This window comes from Salvelinus alpinus, chromosome 1 (assembly GCF_045679555.1).
Source record: "Salvelinus alpinus chromosome 1, SLU_Salpinus.1, whole genome shotgun sequence".
NCBI classification, from domain to species: Eukaryota; Metazoa; Chordata; class Actinopteri; order Salmoniformes; family Salmonidae; genus Salvelinus; species Salvelinus alpinus.
Window position 1 is genome coordinate 21,899,400 of NC_092086.1, and position 23,456 is coordinate 21,922,855.

General features: G+C 43.6%; 1 protein-coding gene across 1 annotated transcript; it reads left to right on the forward strand.

The window, feature by feature from the left end:
- Positions 1–2,347: 2,347 nt before the first annotated feature.
- fscn2a (fascin actin-bundling protein 2a, retinal) lies at positions 2,348–22,238 on the forward strand. Its single transcript, XM_071394062.1, has 5 exons — positions 2,348–3,350; positions 18,209–18,365; positions 18,826–18,947; positions 21,052–21,219; positions 21,588–22,238. Exons 1-5 carry the CDS (start codon positions 2,507–2,509, stop codon positions 21,788–21,790), a joined length of 1,494 nt encoding a protein of 497 aa, XP_071250163.1. The 5' UTR covers positions 2,348–2,506; the 3' UTR covers positions 21,791–22,238.
- Positions 22,239–23,456: the final 1,218 nt, after the last annotated feature.

The window sequence follows — 23,456 nt, forward strand, 5'->3', positions numbered from 1 at the left end:
AGATATTCCATTAAAAATCAGCCGTTTCCAGCTACAATAGCAATTTACAACATTAATAATATCTACACAGAAACAAAAACATTTGTTTTCTTTCAAGCAAAGTCCTTTGCTCTACTGATCAATTATCCTTTTAAAATGATAAACTTGGATTAGCTAACACAACGTGCCATTAGAACACAGGAGTGATGGTTGCTGATAATGGGCCTCTGTACGCCTATGTAGATATTCCATAAAAAATCAGCCGTTTCCAGCTACAATAGTCGTTTACAACATTAACAATATCTACACTGTATCAAATTGATGTTATTTTAATGGACAAAAAAAACAAGGACATTTCTAAGTGACCCCAAACTTTTGAACGGTAGTGTATCTCAGAATTGTGTAGTATTTACCTGATACAGTCTTTTTTGCTCATCTTTATAAAGGGTGCCAATCATTTGACAGACACAGCATTTCGTGTTTCCACCACTTCTTTGAATAAGACACTCGTTATGGCACCGGAAACCTTAGTAAATGAGATTGATAATGCTCTTAGGTAGATGCATCATAATGTGTGCCCTGGAGAAGGTCACAGGTCATGATTGTCCTGTGTGCCCTGGAGAAGGTCACAGGTCACGATTGTCCTGTGTGCCCTGGAGAAGGTCACAGGTCATGATTGTCCTGTGTGCCCTGGAGAAGGTCACAGGTCATGTCTCTGTCTTCTGGGTTTCTGGTTAGGCATCAGACTGTCAGGGGAGAGTGGTAGTGGGTTAATAGCAGACTCAGGGGAGAGTGGTCTGAGGTTAGCAGTAGACTGTCAGGGGAGAGTGGTCTGAGGTTAGCAGTAGACTGTCAGGGGAGAGTGGTCTGAGGTTAGCAGTAGACTGTCAGGGGAGAGTGGCCTGAGGTTAGCAGTAGACTGTCAGGGGAGAGTGGTCTGAGGTTAGCAGTAGACTGTCAGGGGAGAGTGGTCTGAGGTTAGCAGTAGACTGTCAGGGGAGAGTGGTCTGGGGTTAGCAGTAGACTGTCAGGGGAGAGTGGTCTGAGGTTAGTAGCAGACTGTCAGGGGAGAGTGGTCTGAGGTTAGCAGTAGACTGTCAGGGGAGAGTGGTCTGAGGTTAGCAGTAGACTGTCAGGGGAGAGTGGTCTGGGGTTAGCAGTAGACTGTCAGGGGAGAGTGGTCTGAGGTTAGCAGTAGACTGTCAGGGGAGAGTGGTCTGAGGTTAGCAGTAGACTGTCAGGGGAGAGTGGTCTGAGGTTAGTAGTAGACTGTCAGGGGAGAGTGGTCTGAGGTTAGCAGTAGACTGTCAGGGGAGCGTGGCCTGAGGTTAGTAGCCAGTGTTAAACTAAAGAAAGGATATTTATATATTATCAAGTGGCTGTTTGATGGAAACAGATCAATATATCATTCATAGTAAATAGTATTTGAAGTGAAAGTGCTGAATGGTTCCTAGTGTTAAAGGCACTAATGACTGCTTAACTTGTTTAATGTTTTCCACGTGGCATTCTCCAGTCAGCCCAGGTCTCTCAGTTCAGGACTTTCAATCTTGTTCTCTTGAATCTCCTGCAGTGGTTTATGGGTGTTAGACCAAACAACGTTCTGCTTTGGTCAGTAAATGACTCACACTCTTGAACCTGATAAATTACGGAACTGTACTGTACATTCAAGTTAATCAATCAAGTCAACTCAAGGCATAGTATGACTCAAGGCACACTCTCCCAGTTCATTTAAACAAAAGGAAGAAAGGAAAGAAGTGAAAGAGGGCTTTGTGGACATATTCAAATCCCCTCCTGTTAACATTGTGTGTACACAAGAGAAAGCTGATTTGAATTAGGGAAATCTAGCGATTCAAATGGTGACTATTGTACAATACATTGTCCCTGTAAAACCCAATCTATCAGATAAAAACCTGTTTGAGCAGGGAAAAGGAAAGAGATGAGAATCTGAAGAGAGAGAGAGGGAGACGAAGAGCACCTTTACTCGACTGGACGTTTTCCAATTAGGCTGTGGCTCACCAGGAGATCAGTGCTGGGGTAATCCCCATGCTGGATGTGTTCCCAGTATATATGTGCCTAACTATGTGATGGAGAGCCAGCCTGAAGAGATTCAAGGCTGAGAAATGAGAGTGTCATTGTGAGTGATAGAGAGAGTGTGAAATAAAAAAGGGGGGGAGATGAGACGAAACAGCGTGAGATAAAGTGTATTTGTAAGAAGAGAATGAAGGCAAGAGGAGAGGTGGGTTTAGTGCACTGGTATGTGACGTCAGCCGCTCGTTGGATTGAGGTCCTGTGTCCTGCTGATTTTAATCCTGGCTGATTAGGTAACAGAGAGCAAGCGCCTGTGCAAACCCTCTGGGGGAAGAGAGAGAGGAAGTCAAGCATTTAGACTGAGGGAAGTTGTTAAAGCAGGGGAATTTTGTGCCTGGAGAGAAGAGAAAGGGGCACACTTCCCCCTCTACCCTCCCCCTCGTTCATCCTAAAGGTTTCCACTCCAGACCTCTGCGTGTGTGTGTGTGTGTGTGTGTCTATGGACAACGGATTGACGATGCCCACGAACGGAATTAACAAAGCCTTGAAGCTGCAGTTTGGCCTCATCAACCACGAAAGCCGTTACCTAACGGCCGAGGCCTTCGGCTTCAAGGTGAACGCCTCGGCCTCCAGCATGAAGAAGAAGCAGATCTGGACTCTGGAGCAAGAGGACCAGGACACCCAGGTAGTGTTCCTTCGCAGCCACCTGGGCCGCTACCTGGCCTCCGACAAGGATGGTAAGGTGAGCTGCGGGGCAGAGCAGCCCGACTCGCCCGGCTGCCGCTTCCTGATCGTGGCCCAGTCGGACGGCCGCTGGGCACTGCAGTCGGAGACATACCTGCGCTTCTTCGGAGGCTCGGCTGACTACCTGTCCTGCTTCGCCCAGGCCATCGGGGAGCCCGAGCTGTGGGCCGTCCACCTGGCTCTCCACCCGCAATCTAGTCTGCTCAGCGTCGCGCGCAAACGCTACGCCCACCTGTTTGCCCGGGAAGGAGAGATCTCGGTGGACAGCAACATCCCCTGGGGCTCGGACTCCCTGGTCACCCTGGTCTACCTGGAAGGAAAGTACTTCCTGAAGACGTGCGACAGCCGCTTCCTCAGCAATGACGGGAAGCTGGTCAAAGAGAACACCCCCACCACCAGCTTCACCCTGGAGCTCAAGTCGGGCAAGCTGGCCTTCAAGGACTGCGATGGGAAGTACCTGACGCCCATGGGCCCGACCGGCACGCTGCGCTCAGGCAGGTGCTCCAAGCCTGGCAAGGATGAGCTGTTTGATCTAGAGGAGAGCCACCCACAAGTCATTTTCCAGGCAGCCAACAAAAGATTTGTCTCCGTCAAACAAGGTGATTATCCAGCCAATGTATATATTTATTGCTATAATGCACATTATTTAGGTGTTTTTGTATAGTCTCTACTGAGATGAAAAATTTGAACTAATTTGATGTTTGGACAATATTTTGGGTTGGAAATGTCTTGGGTGATACATTCAATATCCTCTCTGAAGGTGCACATCTAGCTGCAGAGGAATTGAAAGGAATAATGTCAGCAGAACCCCATTAGGCTCACTGTAGGGTTTCCAGGAGATTGCTATCAAATTGACTTGCTATACTTTCCTTGGAATCCACCCAGAACTGAGCAAACTAATGCTCTACACTGCTTTCTATTTTCCATTTAGTCTGCAAATGGACTAACCAGGGAGGTTCTGCCTGCTCTATTTTGAGGAAAGAACGGGATGGAGAAAATAGAGTAGGTAGGCCAGCTGTGAACCCATTGGGGAAAAACAAGTGACATTCTCAGGGAGCTTTAGAATTGCAGAACTTTTGAAAGTATTTTATTTTTTGTTCGATGCTTTTAATTGCTAAAAACCTGACATTACATTAAACACACTGCTCTGAGAAGAGTAGAGTACAAATCCATTTTGTTCAGAAAATAATGTCTTATTGTACTATGCTCAGCATGATCCACCTCCAGTGTAATTGACCTGCAAATCCACACTTCATGCGCTATAGTTGACGTCAAGAAATTGAAAGTAGGAAAATGTTGATGTTTGCATAATTTCCCTGTAGAGGTTGGTTGGTTCTATCACAAGCACATGGCAGTCCAATAGAATCACCATTAGTTAGCTCAGTGCTGAAGCTCACTTTGTCTTTAGTTACACTCCTTAGCAATTAGATGAAAAGTTAATGCTGTTGAAAGACTCCTCACATCTCAACAAAAAACAACCATATAGAAACCACGTGTTTAATACCATTCCGTTGACTCCATTCCAGACATTATTATGAGCTGTCCTCCCCTCATCAGCCTCCACTGCTCTACTCCCTTAGTGAAGCCTGTGGGTCTGTCTGTCAAAAGCAGGCAGTATATTGAATTCTAATCACAAGTAGGCTCAGTTCAGCCATATTTGTCATTTTCAGAAACCATTCACTCAATTGAGTGAGCATTGAGACATATCTCAAAATACAGTAAGCATGCAGTGTAGCAGCCCACTAGGAATGTTAGCCCACATAGGGGAAGGTTCCCTACTCAATGAGAATCAGAAATATAGTCATCAATTAGGGGATCCAAAAAGATTGTCAGAGACTCTCCTGGAATTTTTCAGAAAGAACATTGTGAAACCATGTGACAAGTACGGTACAAGTGAAGGGCAGCCATGCTTGTCTCCTCGCTCTGCACGGTGCATATGGTCAGTCAGCCATTGGGCGCCATTATGCGTGTCATCCGGGTCGTCATGGTAATGGGCTTTGTCATTTCCACTGTGTGTCCCATAGAAGAGATTAGGGAGAGCGCAGGCTGATGACTCCAGGGAGGCAGAGGGGTCCTGCTGTTGCTATCAACTAATTCCCATCAATGGGCATTTCAGGATCACAACCATTCTATTATTAAACTGAAACTACCTGCTGCTTTATCTGTGGAGTGAGAGTGAGGAGAGGGAGGAGAGTGAGTGGTTGTAATTGTAATGGGGGCTGAGGTTGTTTGATTGAGGCAGGAAGAGGAAGTCATCTATTAGTCTGGACAGGCAGTGAGAGAGCAGTTAAAATAGGAGAACTAGTCAGACTGATCAGTTACCTACACCCATCATTAGCTCTCGGCAAAGGCTTTCCCTGAGAGAGGAATGAAGGTGGAGAGATCTCCTCTGCTGACAGACCTAGAGACAGGCCAGCAGGCATTGAGGACAGGTTAGAAAGAGATCTCCTCTGCTGACAGACCTAGAGACAGGCCAGCAGGCATGGAGGACAGGTTAGAAAGAGATCTCCTCTGCTGACAGACCTAGAGACAGGCCAGCAGGCATGGAGGACAGGTTAGAAAGAGATCTCCTCTGCTGACAGACCTAGAGACAGGCCAGCAGGCATGGAGGACAGGTTAGAAAGAGATTGAAGGGACTTTGGCAGGTTTGGAGGAAGTTCCAAACAAAGGCTTGTAAGGTGTCATTCAGTGAGGGTGTCATCCTGCCACAGCTACATTCACAATGACATAATGTACAAGTACCAAAATGAGTTTATATAGGTTTTATTCATTACAATTTCTCCCAAATGTACTAGGGAGATGCATTCTTCCCTCCCCTGAAAAAAAGGCCTCCCCTGGTATGCTATTTCTTACAATTTGGTAAAAATACAGAGGTAAATGTGATTTTAAATTGTACGAGTTCAGGATGATTTTACAGATCAACAAAATAAATATTAAATAGTGCAGCGGTCTCAGGCATTGGCCCAGCGTCATCCGGGTTTGGCTGGGGTAGGCCGTCATTGTAAATAATAATTTGTTCTTAACTGACTTGTCTAGTTAAATTAAGATTAAATAAAAAATTCAAATAGATTAAAAAATAATGTATGTAGTCTACTGGCTCAAATATTGATCAGGCATGAAATAGTATATTTGATCATAAAAAATTAGCACTCGATATTATCCCCAGTTCATTCTACTCTTCCTTTGGTTAAAATCTTCAACAAGTGGCTTTTCATAATGTCCAATATGGAAACCCAACCATTAATGTTGTGCTTGGTCACTCTGAAGAGGAGTGTTTTTGCCTGGGGTGTATTCACTAGGAAACAGACTGAAGCAAACGGGACGAAACTGGGAGAGACTAACCTGAATTTGTCCACTAAGAAACTCTCATTTTCGTTTTGCTACAATGTGCACTAATGAATGCACCACTGGTGTCTCCTCTCCCCCGACATTTGTTTTAGGAAAGAGGCAGGCACCAGAAAGCTGCTTAGTGGGCCCTGTGGTGCAGATTTGCATTGCACCACCGAGGGAATTACAGCAGGCGAATGAGCAGGATGGGTGGAGGGGTGTGTGTATGGGATTAGGGTGGTAACAGGCTTAAGAGAAAGGTTGAGGGATATTTCTGTGGTATCTAATTTGAACTCCAGCAGACACAATCTGCTATATACAGTGCATTCGGAAAGTATTCAGGCCCCTTGACTTTTTCCACATTTTGTTACGTTACAGCCTTATTCTAAAATTGATGAAATTGTTGTTGTTTATTACTCATCAATCTACACACAATACCCCATCAAGACAAAGCAAAAACAGATTTTTTGAAATATTAGCACATTTATAAAAATAAAAATACATTTACATAAGTATTCAGACCCTTTACTCAGTACTTTGTTGAAGCACCTTTAGCAGCGATTACAGCCTCGATTCTTATTGGGTACAAGCTTGGCACACCTGTATTTGGCGAGTTTGTCCCATTCTTCTCTCCAGGTCCTCTTAAGCTCAGTCACGTTGGATTGGGAGCGTCACTTTCAGGTCTCTGCAGAAATGTTAGATCGGGTTCAAGTCCGGGCTCTGGCTGGGCCATTCAAGGACAGTCCCTACGGGATGTGTATAGGACAACCCTTAATGTCAGTCCCTACGGGATGTGTATAGGACAACCCTTAATGTCAGTCCCTACGGGATGTGTATAGGACAACCCTTAATGTCAGTCCCTACGGGATGTGTATAGGACAACCCTTAATGTCAGTCCCTACGGGATGTGTGTAGGACAACCCTTAATGTCAGTCCCTACGGGATGTGTGTAGGACAACCCTTAATGTCAGTCTCTATGGGATGTGTGTAGGACAACCCTTAATGTCAGTCCCTATGGGATGTGTGTAGGACAATCTTTAATGTCAGTCTCTATGGGATGTGTATAGGACAACCCTTAATGTCAGTCTCTATGGGATGTGTGTAGGACAACCCTTAATGTCAGTCCCTATGGGATGTGTATAGGACAACCCTTAATGTCAGTTCCTACGGGATGTGTATAGGACAATCTTTAATGTCAGTCCCTACGGGATGTGTATAGGACAACCCTTAATGTCAGTCCCTACGGGATGTGTATAGGACAGCCCTTAATGTCAGTCTCTACGGGATGTGTGTAGGACAACCCTTAATGTCAGTCCCTACGGGATGTGTATAGGACAACCCTTAATGTCAGTCCCTACGGGATGTGTATAGGACAATCTTTAATGTCAGTTCCTACGGGATGTGTATAGGACAACCCTTAATGTCAGTTCCTACAGGATGTGTATAGGACAACCCTTAATGTCAGTCCCTACGGGATGTGTATAGGACAATCTATAACGTCAGTCCCTACAGGATGTGTATAGGACAATCTATAACTTCAGTCCCTACGGGATGTGTATAGGACAACCCTTAATGTCAGTCCCTACGGGATGTGTATAGGACAATCCTTAATGTCAGTCCCTACGGGATGTGTATAGGACAATCCTTAATGTCAGTCCCTACGGGATGTGTATAGGACAATCCTTAATGTCAGTCTCTACGGGATGTGTGTAGGACAACCCTTAATGTCAGTCTCTACGGGATGTGTTTAGGACAACCCTTAATGTCAGTCCCTACGGGATGTGTATAGGACAATCCTTAATGTCAGTCTCTACGGGATGTGTATAGGACAACCCTTAATGTCAGTCTCTACGGGATGTGTGTAGGACAACCCTTAATGTCAGTCCCTACGGGATGTGTATAGGACAACCCTTAATGTCAGTCTCTACGGGATGTGTGTAGGACAACCCTTAATGTCAGTCTCTACGGGATGTGTATAGGACAATCCTTAATGTCAGTCTCTAAGGGCTGTGTATAGGACAACCCTTACTGTCAGTCCCTACGGGATGTGTATAGGACAACCCGTAATGTCAGTCTCTACGGGATGTGTATAGGACAGCCCTTACTGTCAGTCCCTACGGGATGTGTATAGGACAACCCTTACTGTCAGTCCCTACGGGATGTGTATAGGACAATCCTTAATGTCAGTCTCTACGGGCTGTGTATAGGACAACCCTTACTGTCAGTCCCTACGGGATGTGTATAGGACAACCCTTAATGTCAGTCTCTACGGGATGTGTTTAGGACAACCCTTAATGTCAGTCCCTACGGGATGTGTATAGGACAACCCTTAATGTCAGTCTCTACGGGATGTGTTTAGGACAACCCTTAATGTCAGTCCCTATGGGACATACAGATCTGATCTGAACCCAGGTCTGGAAACATCTGAAGGAACTGCGGGGACACTGGCAAACACATACAGATCTGATCTGAACCCAGGTCTGGAAACATCTGAAGGAACTGCGGGGACAAACACATACAGATCTGATCTGAACCCAGGTCTGGAAACACCTGAAGGAACTGCGGGGACACTGACAAACACATACAGATCTGATCTGAACCCAGGTCTGGAAACATCTGAAGGAACTGCGGGGACACTGGCAAACACATACAGAGCCTTCAGAAAGTATTCACTCCCCTTGACTTTTTCCACATGTTGTTACCGGCGGAATTTAAAATGGATTATAGTGAGATTTTTTTGTCAGTGGCCTACACACAATACCCCATAATGTCAAAGTGGAATTATGTTTTTCGAAATGTTTACAAATTAAATTTAAATTAAACGCTGAAATGTCTTTAGTCAATAAGTATTCAAATTCCTTTGTTATGCAAGCTTAAATAAGTTCAGGAGTAAAAATGTGCTGAACAAGTCACATAAGTTGCATGGAATCACTCTGTGTGCAATAATAGTGTTTAACGTGATTTTTGAATGACTACCTCATCTCTGTACTCCATACATACAATTATCTGTAAGGTTCCTCAGTCGAGCATTGCATTTCAAACATAGATTAAACCACAAAGACCAGGGAGGTTTTCCAATGCCTCACAAAGAAGGGCACCTATTGGTAGATTAGTACAAATATAAAAAAGTAGACATTGAATATCCCTTTGAGCAAATTACACTTTGGATGGTGTATCAATACACCCAGTCACTACAAAGATACAGGTGTCCTTCCTAACTCAGTTGCCAGAGAGGAAGGAAACCGATCAGGAATTTCACCATGAGGTTAATGGTGACGTTAAAACAGTTACAGAGTTTAATGGCTGTGATTAGAGAAAAGTGAGGATGGATCAACAACATTGTTTCTCCACAATACTAACCTTATAGACAGAGTAAAAAGAAGGACGCCTGTACAGAATAAAAACATTCCAAAACATGCATCCTGTTTGCAACAAGGCACTAAAGTTATACTGCCAAGAAAATATGGCAATACATTTTTTGCCTGAGTACAAAAGTGTTATATTTGGGGCAAATCCAATACAACACATTACGGAGTATAACTCTCCATATTTTGAAGCATAGTGTTGGCTGCATCATGTTATGGGTATGCTTGTAATCGTTAAGGACTGGGGAGTTTTTCAGGATGAAAACAAACGGAATGGCGCTAAGCACAGGCAAAATCCTAGAGGAAAACTTGGCTTAGAGTGCTTTCCACCATACACTAGGAGATTAATTTACCTTTCAGCAGGACAATACCACAAAACACAAGGCCAAATCTACACTGGAGTTGCTTACCAAGAAGACAGTGAATGTTCCTGAGTGGCCGAGTTACAGTTTTGACATAAATCTACAAAAAATCTATGGCAAGACCTGAAAGTGGTTGTCTAGCAATGACCCACAACCAATTTGACAGAGCTTGAAGAATTTTGAAAAGAGTAATGCTGCTGGTGATTCTCTGATCCACCTCTACGCAGACTACACCATTCTGTATACATCTATGATGTCTCTCTTGCTGCTGGTGATCCATAGATCCACCTCTACGCAGACAACACCATTCTGTATACATCTATGATGTCTCTCTTGCTGCTGGTGATCCATAGATCCACCTCTACGCAGACGACACCATTCTGTATACATCTATGATGTCTCTCTTGCTGCTGGTGATCCATAGATCCACCTCTACGCAGACGACACCATTCTGTATACATCTATGATGTCTCTCTTGCTGCTGGTGATCCATAGATCCACCTCTACGCAGACGACACCATTCTGTATACATCTGCCCCTTCTTTGGACACGCTAACAAACCTTCAAACGAGCTTCAACGTCATACAACACTCCTTCCGTGGCCTCCAACTGCTTTTAAATGCTAGTAATACTAAGTGCATGATCTTCAACCGATCGCTGCCCGCACCCTCCCGCCCGACTAGCATCACTACCCTGGACGGTTCCGACCTAGAATATGTGGACAACTACAAATACCTAGGTGTCTGGTTAGACTGTAAACTGTCCTTCCAGACTCACATTAAGCATCTCCAATCGCAAATTAAATCTAGAATCGGCTTCCTATTTCGCAACAAAGCCTCCTCATGCCGCCAAACATACCCTCGTAAAACTGACTATCCTACCGATCCTTGACTTCGGCGATGTCATTTACAAAATAGACTCCAACACTCTACTCAGCAAACTGGATGTAGTCTATCGCAGTTCCATCCGTTTTATCACCAAAGTCCCATACACTACCCACCACTGCGACCTCTATGCTCTCGTTGGCTGGCCCTCACTACATATCCGTCGCCAAACCCACTGGCTCCAGGTCATCTACAAGTCTTTGCCAGGTAAAGCCCTGCCTTAACTCAGCTCACTGGTCACCATAGCAACACCCACCCGTAGCACGCGCTCCAGCAAGTATATTGCACTGGTCATCCCCAAAGCCAACACTTCCTTTGGCCGCCTCTCCTTCCAGTTCTCTGCTGCCAATGATTGGAACGAATTGCAAAAATCTCTGAAGCTGGAGTCTTACATCTCCCTCTCTAACTTTAAGCATCAGCTGTCAGATCAGCTAACCGATCACTGCACCTGTACACAGCCAGTCTGTAAGTAGCACAACCGACTACCTCATCCCCATATTATTACTTACCCTCTTGCTCTTTTGCACCTCAGTATCTCTACTTGCACATCATCATCTGCACATCTATCACTCCAGTATTAATGCTAAATTGTAATTATTTTCACCATTAGGGCCTATTTATTGCCTACCTCCCTACTCTTCTACATTTGCACTGTACATAGAACTTTCAAATCTTATTTTATTTTGTGTTATTGACTGTACATTTGTTTATGTGTAACTCTGTGTTGTTGTTTTTGTCGTACTGTTATGCTTTATCTTGGCCAGGTTGCAGTTGTAAATGAGAACTTGTTCTCAACTGTTCTCAACCTGGTTAAGTAAAGGTGAAATAAATAAATAAATACAAAATGGTGCACAATCCAGGTGTGGAAAGCACTTAGAGACTTACCCAGAAAGCCTCACAGCTGTAATCGCTGCCAAATATGCTTCTACAAAGAATTGACTCAGGGGTTTGAATACTTATGTAAATTAGATATTTCTGTATTTCATTTTCAAAAATTGTTCAAAAATGTCAAAAACATGTTTTCACTTAGTCATTATGGGGTATTGTGTGTAGATGGGTGAGAAAATGTTTAATGCATTTCAAATTCAGGCTGTAACATAACAAATTGTGGGATATGTTGAGGGGTGGGAATAATTTCGGAAGGCGCTGCTTCGTCTGTCACAACACAACCAGACATGTTAATTGAATCATTTTTTTATCACAATGTAAGTGTCACAACTTGCGGTCACCTCGGGACACGTGTAATCTGCTGTGCGAGATAAACTGGCAGGATAAGACAGGACGTGCAAATGACAGGCTCATCCGAGCAGCGGGATACCTCGGGGCAAGGCGGTGCCAAGGTCAACTCTCACACCACCTCTCCTGTGGTCGTGTTCATTAGGGCATGCAATGCAATGTTTCATTCAGTTTTATCCCGTTTAGTGCCTAATGAACACCACCCTGGTCCTCTCACCTCCGGGGACTTCCTCTTTGGACGTTCGAACCTCAGGGAGATCCCAAATCAGGAGGAAACGCATGCTGTGTATAGAGGCCAGGAGTTTTTCCTGTCCACAGTACCTAATTAGAAGATAACTCCTGGTCCTAGTTTTAGGCTATACCTAGGGCCCAGAGTTTTAGGCTATACATAGAAACCAGAGTTTTTCCTGGCCAGGTCACGTAGTCAGGAAAACTCCTGCCCCTTTTCATGTACCAAATCAATAACACACGATACAGCTGAACCCAAAACCAATAACACACTATACAGCTGAACCCAAAACCAATAACACATTATACAGCTGATCCCAAAACCAATAACACACTATACAGCTGAACCCAAAACCAATAACACACGATACAGCTGAACCCAAAACCTATAACACACGATACAGCTGAACACAAAACCAATAACACACGATACAGCTGAACCCAAAACCAATAACACACGAAACAGCTGAACCCAAAACCAATAACACATTATACAGCTGAACCCAAAACCCATAACACACGATACAGCTGAACCCAAAACCAATAACACACGATACAGCTGAACCCAAAACCAATAACACATTATACAGCTGAACCCAAAACCAATAACACACGATACAGGTGAACCCAACACCAATAACACACGATACAGCTGAACCCAAAACCAATAACACACTATACAGCTGAACCCAAAACCAATAACACACGATACAGCTGAACCCAAAACCAATAACACACGATACAGCTGAACCCAAAACCAATAACACATTATACAGCTGAACCCAAAACCAATAACACACAATACAGGTGAACCCAAAACCAATAACACACGATACAGCTGAACCCAAAACCTATAACACACGATACAGCTGAACCCAAAACCAATAACACACGATACAGCTGAACCCAAAACCAATAACACATTATACAGCTGATCCCAAAACCAATAACACACTATACAGCTGAACCCAAAACCAATAACACATTATACAGCTGATCCCAAAACCAATAACACACTATACAGCTGAACCCAAAACCAATAACACACGATACAGCTGAACCCAAAACCTATAACACACGATACAGGTGAACCCAACACCAATAACACACGATACAGCTGAACCCAAAACCTATAACACACGATACAGCTGAACACAAAACCAATAACACACGATACAGCTGAACCCAAAACCAATAACACACGAAACAGCTGAACCCAAAACCAATAACACATTATACAGCTGAACCCAAAACCCATAACACACGATACAGCTGAACCCAAAACCAATAACACACGATACAGCTGAACCCAAAACCAATAACACATTATACAGCTGAACCCAAAACCAATAACACACGATACAGGTGAACCCAACACCAATAACACACGATACAGCTGAACCCAAAACCAATAACACACTATACAGCTGAACCCAAAACCAATAACACACGATACAGCTGAACCCAAAACCAATAACACACGATACAGCTGAACCCAAAACCAATAACACATTATACAGCTGAACCCAAAACCAATAACACACGATACAGGTGAACCCAAAACCAATAACACACGATACAGCTGAACCCAAAACCTATAACACACGATACAGCTGAACCCAAAACCAATAACACACGATACAGCTGAACCCAAAACCAATAACACATTATACAGCTGAACCCAAAACCAATAACACACTATACAGCTGAACCCAAAACCAATAACACACTATACAGCTGAACCCAAAACCAATAACACACTATACAGCTGAACCCAAAACCAATAACACATTATACAGCTGAACCCAAAACCAATAACACACGATACAGCTGAACCCAAAACCAATAACACACGATACAGCTGATCCCAAAACCAATAACACACTATACAGCTGAACCCAAAACCAATAACACACTATACAGCTGAACCCAAAACCAATAACACACTATACAGCTGAACCCAAAACCAATAACACATTATACAGCTGAACCCAAAACCAATAACACACGATACAGCTGAACCCAAAACCAATAACACACGATACAGCTGATCCCAAAACCAATAACACATTATACAGCTGAACCCAAAACCAATAACACACTATACAGCTGAACCCAAAACCAATAACACACTATACAGCTGAACCCAAAACCAATAACACATTATACAGCTGAACCCAAAACCAATAACACACGATACAGCTGAACCCAAAACCAATAACACACGATACAGCTGAACCCAAAACCAATAACACACAATACAGCTGATCCCAAAACCAATAACACATTATACAGCTGATCCCAAAACCAATAACACATTATACAGCTGAACCCAAAACCAATAACACACGATACAGCTGATCCCAAAACCAATAACACATTATACAGCTGATCCCAAAACCAATAACACATTATACAGCTGATCCCAAAACCAATAACACACTATACAGCTGAACCCAAAACCTATAAAATATTATACAGCTGAACTCTATAGTGATCCAGCCTGGTCTCAGAGCAAAACGTATTGTACAGTGCATTCGGAAAGTATTCATAACCCTATACTTTTTCCACATTTTATTACGTTACAACCTTATTACAACCAGTGGGGCTCCCGAGTGGCGCAGCCGTCTAAGGCACTGCATCTCAGTGCTAGAGGCGTCACTACAGACCCTGGTTTGATTCCAGGCTGTATCACAACCAGCCATGATTGGGAGTTCCATAGGGCGGCGCACAATTGGCCCAACATCGTCCGGGTTAGGGTTTAGCCCGGGGTAGGTCGTCATTGTAAATCAGAATTTGTTCTTAACTGAGTTGCCTAGTTAAATAAAGGTTCAATTGAAAATTTAAAAACACTTCTAAAATGGGTTAAATAAAAAAATGTCCTCATCAATCTACACACAATAACCCATAATGGCAAGTGGAAACAGGTTTTTAGAAATTTTTGCAAATGTATGAAACAACAATATTTGACACCTTATTTACTTAAGTATTCAGAACCTTTGCTATGAGCCTCAAAATTGAGCTCAGGTGCATCCTGTTACCATTCATCACCCGTGAGATGTTTCTACAACTTGATTGGAGTCCACCTGTGATATATTCAACTGATTGGACATGATTTGGAAAGGCACACACCTGTCTATATAAGGTCCCACAGTTGACAGTGCATGTCAGAGCAAAAACCAAGCCATGAGGTCGAAGGAATTGTCCATAGAGCGCCAAGACAGGATTGTGTCGAGGCACAGATCTGGGGAAGGGTACCAAAAAATGTCTGCAGCATTGAAGGTCCCCAATAACACAGTGGCCTCAATCATTCTTAAATGGAAGAAGTTTGGAACCACAAAGACTCTTCCTAGAGCTGGCCGCCTGGCCAAACTGAGCAATCAGGGGAGAAGGGCCTCGGTCATTGAGGTGACCAGGAACCTGATGGTCACTCTGACAGAGCTCCGGAGTTCCTCTGTGGAGATGGGAGAACCTTCTAGAAGGACAACCATCTTTGCAGCTCTCCCCCAATCAGGCCTTTATGGTAGAGTGGCCAGTCGGTAGCCACTCCTCAGTAAAAGGCACATGACAGCCCGCTTGGAGTTTGCCAAAAGGCACCTGAAGGACTCAGACCATGAGAAGCAAGATTTTCTGGTCTGATGAAACCAAGATTGAACTCTTTGGCCTGAATACCAAGCGTCACGTCTGAAGGAAACCTTGCACAATCCCTAAAGTGAAGCATGGTGGTGGTAGCATCATGCTGTGGGGATGTTTTTCAGCGGCAGGGACTGGGAAACTATGAACGGCGCAAGGTACAGAAAGATCCTTGATGAAAACCTGCTCCATAGCGCTCAGGACGTCAGACTGGGGTGAAGGTTCACCTTCCAACAGGTCCACAACCCTAAGCACACAGTCAAGACAACGCAGGCGTGGCTTCGGGACAAGTCTCTGAATGTCTTGGAGTGGCCCAGCCAGAGCCTGGACTTGAACCTGATCGAACATCTCTGGAGACCTGAAAATAACTGCAGCAACGCTCCCCATCCATCCTGACAGAGTTTGAGAGGATCTGCAGAGAAGAATGGGACAAACTCCCAAAATACAGGTGGGCCAAGCTTGTAGCATCATACCCAAGAAGACTCAAGGCTGTAATTGCTGCCAAAGGTGCTTCAACAAAGTACTGAGTAAAGGGTCTGAATACTTATACAAATGTCATATTTCTGTATTTTTTTCGTTATACATTTGCAAAAAGCTCTACAACCTGTTTTTGCTTTGTCATTAGGGGGTATTGTGTGTAGATTGATCAGAGAAAAAAATATTTAATCAATTTTAGAATGTAACAAAATGTTTGAAAAAGTGCATTCTTTCTGAATGCACTGAATTTGACTAAAATCTGTGCCACTCCATTTAGTATGATATGTTGCTTTACGTTAGGTTACATTACATTGGCCCAAGTAAATCCGATACACTCATATTAGTATGATACGTTTGGGATGACAGTAGGTTACTTAAGGCAAAAACGAAAGGAGGGTGATTGGTTGGGGTGAATGGGTGGGTGTAATACACCAACATCTAGCAACTCATAATGTTGTGTGTTTGATTCTTATCACAGACAACTTTAGCATTTTAGCTAATTAGCAACTTTGCAACTACTTACAACATTTTAGCTACTTTGTAACTACTTAGCATGTTAGCTAACCCTAACCTTAACCCTATAACCCAACTTCTAACTTTAACCCCTAACGTAGCATATCATACTACAGCAGTTGAAGATAATATATCATACTGTACTAAACGGGTTAAAGAAAACTGGTACGATCAAGACGTAGAATACTATACGTCCTACAATTCGTATTATGTTATATTGTATGGCCGCTATTACATTGTAGGCCAATGTAAAGTAACCTATCATTCTAAATGGAGCGGCACGGATTTTGGTCAAATTTAATACGTTTTCCTCTGAGACAAGGTTGCAGCGGCTATGCCTCGGTAATTACATTTCAAATTGTTGGTGCAATGTGTTTATGTCCTCGTCATTTTTTATTTAGGTACTGTGTGTTTTATGAGCTCACAGTCCTGCAGTAGTGGTGTTTGCATACTGTAATATCCCCCCTGCTCACAACATGAGGGTTTACTTGCAGAGTTACACATCGAGAAGACCAGGACTATTATACTGTTTAACATGACACGTTGGCAATGTTCTGTCCTGACAGTCCTGCACTATAAAGGAGCAGAGTGCATTTATGAGTGGAAGTGATAAAAAGATGTGGGCTTGTATCAAGGGAGGAAATGTGGATGATTGGAAGGAGCTCATATTTGGGTTTGGATGATACAGAAGTGCAAGAGATTGAAAAATAAATACATTAAAATCACAAAATGAAAAGGATCATAAATCTGTTGACTTTGTGTGTGAACCTACCCTGTTTTTTCTGATCCTTTATATCCAATCTAGGTCGGTGGAGCTCGGTGACCTACTCCTTAAAAAGAGAGAGATATACTCTCGAATAGTCAGCTTTCAGAGAAGCTCTATAAGGAAGAACTCATCATCCTAAATGAATAGGATGTCTAAAGCTTTGGCCTACACGGCATGATCCAGCGTACCTCACCTTAACCACACAGCCCATTTAGACAAGGCCAGGGATATAAGAATAGCACTGTCTTCTGACCAGGTTTTGTGCTGTGAGTCCCTGAGCTGTGTAACACTAGAGTAGAAGAGACGAGAGACAGACAGTTCTTTAATGAGCTGTCACATCACTGCTGTGTCCATGGTTCTCCTGCAAATCACCTTTGAGTGTAAATGGCTTGTGAGAAGAGCTTGTAATCATCGTCATTGTAATGCCCTTCGACTCCGAGCCATGGCATTCTATTCTCAACTGTCTTTTTCTCTTTTATTTCCCTTTTGTTGTTGTCTCTGTATAATGGATAAATAACGTTTTGTTGTCTCTGTATAATGGATAAATAACGTTTTGTTGTCTCTGTTTAATGGATCAATAAAGTTTTATTTGTTGTCTCTGTATAATGGAGCAATGAAGTTTTGTTGTTGCCTCTGTACAATAAAGTTTGTTGTGTTGTATCATAGGTGTGAGCATCTCAGCCAACCAGGATGTGGAGACAGACATGGAGACCTTCCAGATGGAGATTGATAAGGAGAGCAAGAAGTGCATGTTTAGGACCAACGGCGGTAACTACTGGACACTGGTCTCCCACGGAGGGATCCAGTCCACAGCCACGGAGGTGTAAGTAGATCTATTTTACACTCACTAGTTTGCCATGAGAATGCACACCACAGAGTTGGCTACAGACGGCTTCCCAATTCATTCTTTTGAACATTCTTGCTGACATGCTAACATTATCTGTTGAACATTCAGATGTTGTTTTGTCAGAACAAGCACACCTGATTGAACTTGTCAACGACTAAACCAAATGAATTTAACCTTAGTGTTCTTGTTCTGGAATAGAACAAAAATGTGCCACAGTTTAGGGTGCCTGAAGAATGGACAGGGAAACACCTCTACTAAACAGACCTGCGACCAGAGGATATGAACCGTTTTCTGTAATGTCGCTTATGAGGGCATTCATCAAAACACTTTGCTTTAAACAATTATACTAGATTTAAACAACCTTCCATGAAATTATTTTCAACTTAACCCACCCTCTTTTCATTCTTCTTTCATCCCCTTATCCGGACAACCACAGGGAGGCCAACACAATGTTTGACATTGAATGGCTCGGCCGCAGTGTAGCACTGAAGGCAAGCAATGGGAAGTACGTGTGCACCAAAAAGAATGGGCAGCTTTCAGCCGTCAGCGATTCCGTAGGTAAGTGCTTCGAGATCCACATCTCTGATGTGATTCAGTTAGCATAGAGATCACGTTGAATGTGTCACATGGAATGTGCTCAACACGACTGAGGGACGAATGAGCACATGTCATGTGTGAAGAGAATTGGCATGTGATCAGAAGACGAAAGAGAAGATGAATAGAATGTTAATGGTGATCAAAGGACAGGGATGGACTGGGACCAGACATCAGCCCGGGAATTTCTCACACTGGCCCATTTTTTTCCTTTAGGGCCCCATTACAAAAAAGGACTTTGGCTCAGAACAGGGCAACACGGCTGGCCCTTGGATGTACACAGAGAGCTAATTTTAATATGCATGTCAATCTCTCCTGGCTGAAAGTGGAAGAGAGATTGACTTCCTCAATACTTTTATTTATGAGAGGTATTGACATGTTGAATGCATCGAGCTGTCTGTCTAAACTACTGGCACACAGCTCGGACACCCATGCATACCCTACAAGACATGCCACAAGAGGTCTCTTCACAGTCCCCAAGTCCAGAACAGACACAGTACTACATAGAGCCATGACTACATGGAACTCTATTCCACATCAAGTAACTGACGCAAGCAGTAAAATTAGATTTAAAAAACAGATGAAAAAACACCTTATGGAACAGCGGGGACTGTAAACTAACACAAACATTGGCACAGACAGACACACACACACACACACACGATAACATACGCACTACACATACACATGGATTTAGTAGTGTAGATATGTGGTAGTGGTGGAGTAGGGGCCTGAGGGAATACAGTGTGTTGTGAAATCTGGGAATATATTGTAATGTTTTAAATGGTATAAACTGCCTTCATTTTGCTGGACCCTGAAGAGGAGCTGCTGCTTTGGCAACAGCTAATGGGGATCCATAATAAATACAAATAGAAAATACTAGCTCAAAAAATATAATTCTGACAGGTCCACTGGGCTAAAATCCAGAGTCCCATCTGGCATTTGGCCTTACTGCCCCATGTCCCTACCGCCCCATGTCCCTACCGCCCCGTGTCCCTACTGCCCCGTGTCCCTACTGCCCCGTGTCCCTACTGCCCCGTGTCCCTACTGCCCTATGTCCCTACTGCCCTATGTCCCTACTGCCCCGTGTCCCTACCGCACCGTGTCCCTACTGCCCCGTGTCCCTACCGCCCCGTGTCTCTACCGCCCCGTGTCTCTACCGCCCCGTGTCTCTACCGCCCCATGTCTCTACCGCCCTATGTCCCTACCGCCCCATGTCTCTACCGCACCATGTCCCTACCGCCCCATGTCCCTACCGCCCCATGTCCCACCCGCCCCATGTCTCTACCGCCCCATGTCCCTACCGCCCCATGTCCCACCCGCCCCATGGCTCTACCGCCCTACCCCTTTATGTCACTACCCCCCTATGTCCACCCTATAGCCTTATTTTCCACCCGCCCTATGTCCCTACCGCCCTATGGCCCTACCGTACTATGGACAGTCCGTTTCTGTCAAAAGGACATGTGTTATTAAAGCCTCACCTGGCCGGAGTTGGGTGCAAAAAACGGCTGAATCAACGTTGTTTCCACGTAATTTCAACAAAACAATTCAAGGTGATGACGTTGAATCAGCCTGGAAAACTGATTGGATTTACAAAAAGTCATCAACGTAAATGTATTTTGTCATTTTTTTCTCAACTTTTAAACTAAATTCAATGTCATGGTGACATTTTTTGTTGATTTCAAGTTGAATTCACGTTAGTCAACCAAATGTAAGTCAAAAATAGATGTTGAACTGACGTCTGTGCCCAGTGGGTTCCATGCGTATTAACACACTTGTAGATGTGTGAAACGGGACAAATATAAGCACCCACCAAATTATTATTAATTTAGTCATTATTATTTATTGTTATTGTCATTATTATTTTATTATTACTATTGTACTTATTATTATTATTGTCATTATTATTATTATAATTATTGTATTATTATTTTATTATTATTGTACTTATTATTATTTTTGTCATTTTTATTTTATTATTGTTATTATTTTATTGTCATTATTGTTATTGTCATTATTACTATTATTGTCATCATTGTTATTCTACCTTCCTGTCATTGTGTTGCAGGTGATGATGAGCTCTTCCTGATGAAGCTCATTAATCGGCCCATGTTGATCCTGCGAGGGGAGAACGGTTTTGTGTGTCATCACAAGAGCTCCAACACGCTGGATGCCAACCGATCCGTCTATGACATCTTCTCACTGCTCTTCAGCGATGGCGCCTACCACATAAAAAGTCAGTGTGTGTGTGTGTGAGCGGATGCATGTTTGCATTTGTCTTCATGTACCATGAATGTGTAAATGTTCTATCTGCATGTGTTCTACTGTCTTAGAGTAAAATGTGGCATAGTTCTATCAGTATTATTGTGTTCTACTGTCTTAGAGTAAAATGTGGCATAGTTCTATCAGTATTATTGTGTTCTACTGTCTTAGAGTAAAAGGTATAGTGCTATCAGTATTATTGTGTTCTACTGTCTTAGAGTAAAATGTGGCATAGTTCTATCAGTATTATTGTGTTCTACTATCAGTATTTCTACAAAGTACACCAAACCAAGTATGTCACTTTATCTCTAACTAACAATAACGTTGTCCATCTCCACTCAGGCGTGGGTGGAAAGTTCTGGTATGTCTCCAGCAGCGGCCTGGTGTGCTCAGACGGAGACAAGCCTGAGGACTTCTTCCTGGAGTTCCTGGAGCACGGGCGGGTGGGCATCAAGGGCAAGAACGGCAAGTACCTGCGCGGGGACAGCGGCACGCTGAAGGGCGATGCTGCAACCGTGGACCCCTCCTGTCTCTGGGAGTACTAACCTGGCGCGACCTCCGACGACCCCTGAAGCCTGTGGAGGGGTGGAGGGAGAAGGAGAGCGGGAGGACCTGGTTCCCACCTGGGTTCACAGCTCAACCAACAACGAAACAGTACACAGACTGACTGGGGAACATTTTCACTACTCTCTTTTCTACTTAAGCTGCAAAGGAGAGGCCGTTCCCACTTCTTTGTTTTGGCAAAAAGTGAAAATGTGTAGAAAGTTATTTCTTTGTGTTTATTCTATTATAATTTATTTGTTTTCCAAAAAAAGCATTGGTTACCTAAATATAGTTTTTTTCAAAGTGACATTGCCAACATCAACAACAGCGAATACTTAATAAAATCTGCTAATTTTGGTCACTCACACAGCCTATACAAAAGGCATCAGGTACTGTATACCGGTACTTCAATTATTATCTGGATGCCTGAATAAAGGCAGCTTTTCACGTCAATATGTCTTTGTTGTGATGTTTACTGTTGTCTTTAACAACAGTGTATCAGTACAATGATTGCCCAACACTGCTCCAAAACATACTCACTGCTTCCAAAGAGGACACGAATCAGCTTCCAAATTAATGGTGTAGAATACCAGACCCAGAGTAGCTCAAATGGCCCTGTTTGAGTAGCCAGAGTAGTCCAAATGACCCTGTGTGAGTAGCCAGAGTAGTCCAAATGACCCTGTTTGAGTAGCCCAGAGTAGTCCAAATGACCCTGTTTGAGTAGCCCAGGGTAGCCCAAATGGCCCTGTTTGAGTAGCCCAAATGGCCCTGTTTGAGTAGCCCAAATGGCCCTGTTTGAGTAGCCCAAATGGCCCTGTTTGAGTAGCCCAGAGTAGCCCAAATGGCCTTGTTTGAGTAGCCCAAATGGCCCTGTTGGAATCATCTTACAATGCAATACGATCCTTCTTCCCTTCCTTGAAGTAATCACTGATTTGACATGACTGATGTAAGCAACCATGCATGTCAGATCAGTGATTACTTGGAGGATGTATTTAAAGAGTAGTCTAGCAGGGCCAATGTCTGGTCCCGCAACAGATTATATAGCTAATTTGAATTAATTATAACAAAGACAGGAAAACATCAGTTGTCCACTATGTGGGATCATTCAGTAGTATCACAGTACTAGATAGTTGTAAGATATCAACATGAGGGAAAAGCAAGAGATCAACATTGTTTGCGAGGGGAGCGAAGGGCCATTTGAAATGTTCTAATCCGGTCAAATTAAACTCTGGACCTCGAAGCCAGTTCCACTGCATTTTTTTCATTGTTCGCCTCTAATCAGAGACTGATTTAGACCTGGGACACCAGGTGGGTGATTCCCCTCTAATCAGAGACTGATTTAGACCTGGGACACCAGGTGGGTGATTCCCCTCTAATCAGGGACTGATTTAGACCTGGGACACCAGGTGGGTGATTCCCCTCTAATCAGGGACTGATTTAGACCTGGGACACCAGGTGGGTGATTCCCCTCTAATCAGGGACTGATTTAGACCTGGGACACCAGGTTTGTGTAATGAATGATCAGGTGGAACAGAAAAGCAGCAGGCTCTGGACCTCGTAGGGTCAGAGTTGACTACACCTGTTCTAACCCTCTGATTCTATGTATTGGTGACTGTATGGGCTGTACTCTGTCATGTCAGTCTACAAGTCTGCAGTCACAAGACGATA

Excerpts from the sequence above, each read along its gene's own strand:
- fscn2a (XM_071394062.1), top strand. The coding sequence starts at position 2,507 with ATGGACAACGGATTGACGATGCCCACGAACGGAATTAACAAAGCCTTG. Across the intron at positions 18,366-18,825 it reads CAGTCCACAGCCACGGAGGT|GGAGGCCAACACAATGTTTG; the intron begins GTAAGTAGATCT and ends GGACAACCACAG. Across the intron at positions 18,948-21,051 it reads AGCCGTCAGCGATTCCGTAG|GTGATGATGAGCTCTTCCTG; the intron begins GTAAGTGCTTCG and ends ATTGTGTTGCAG.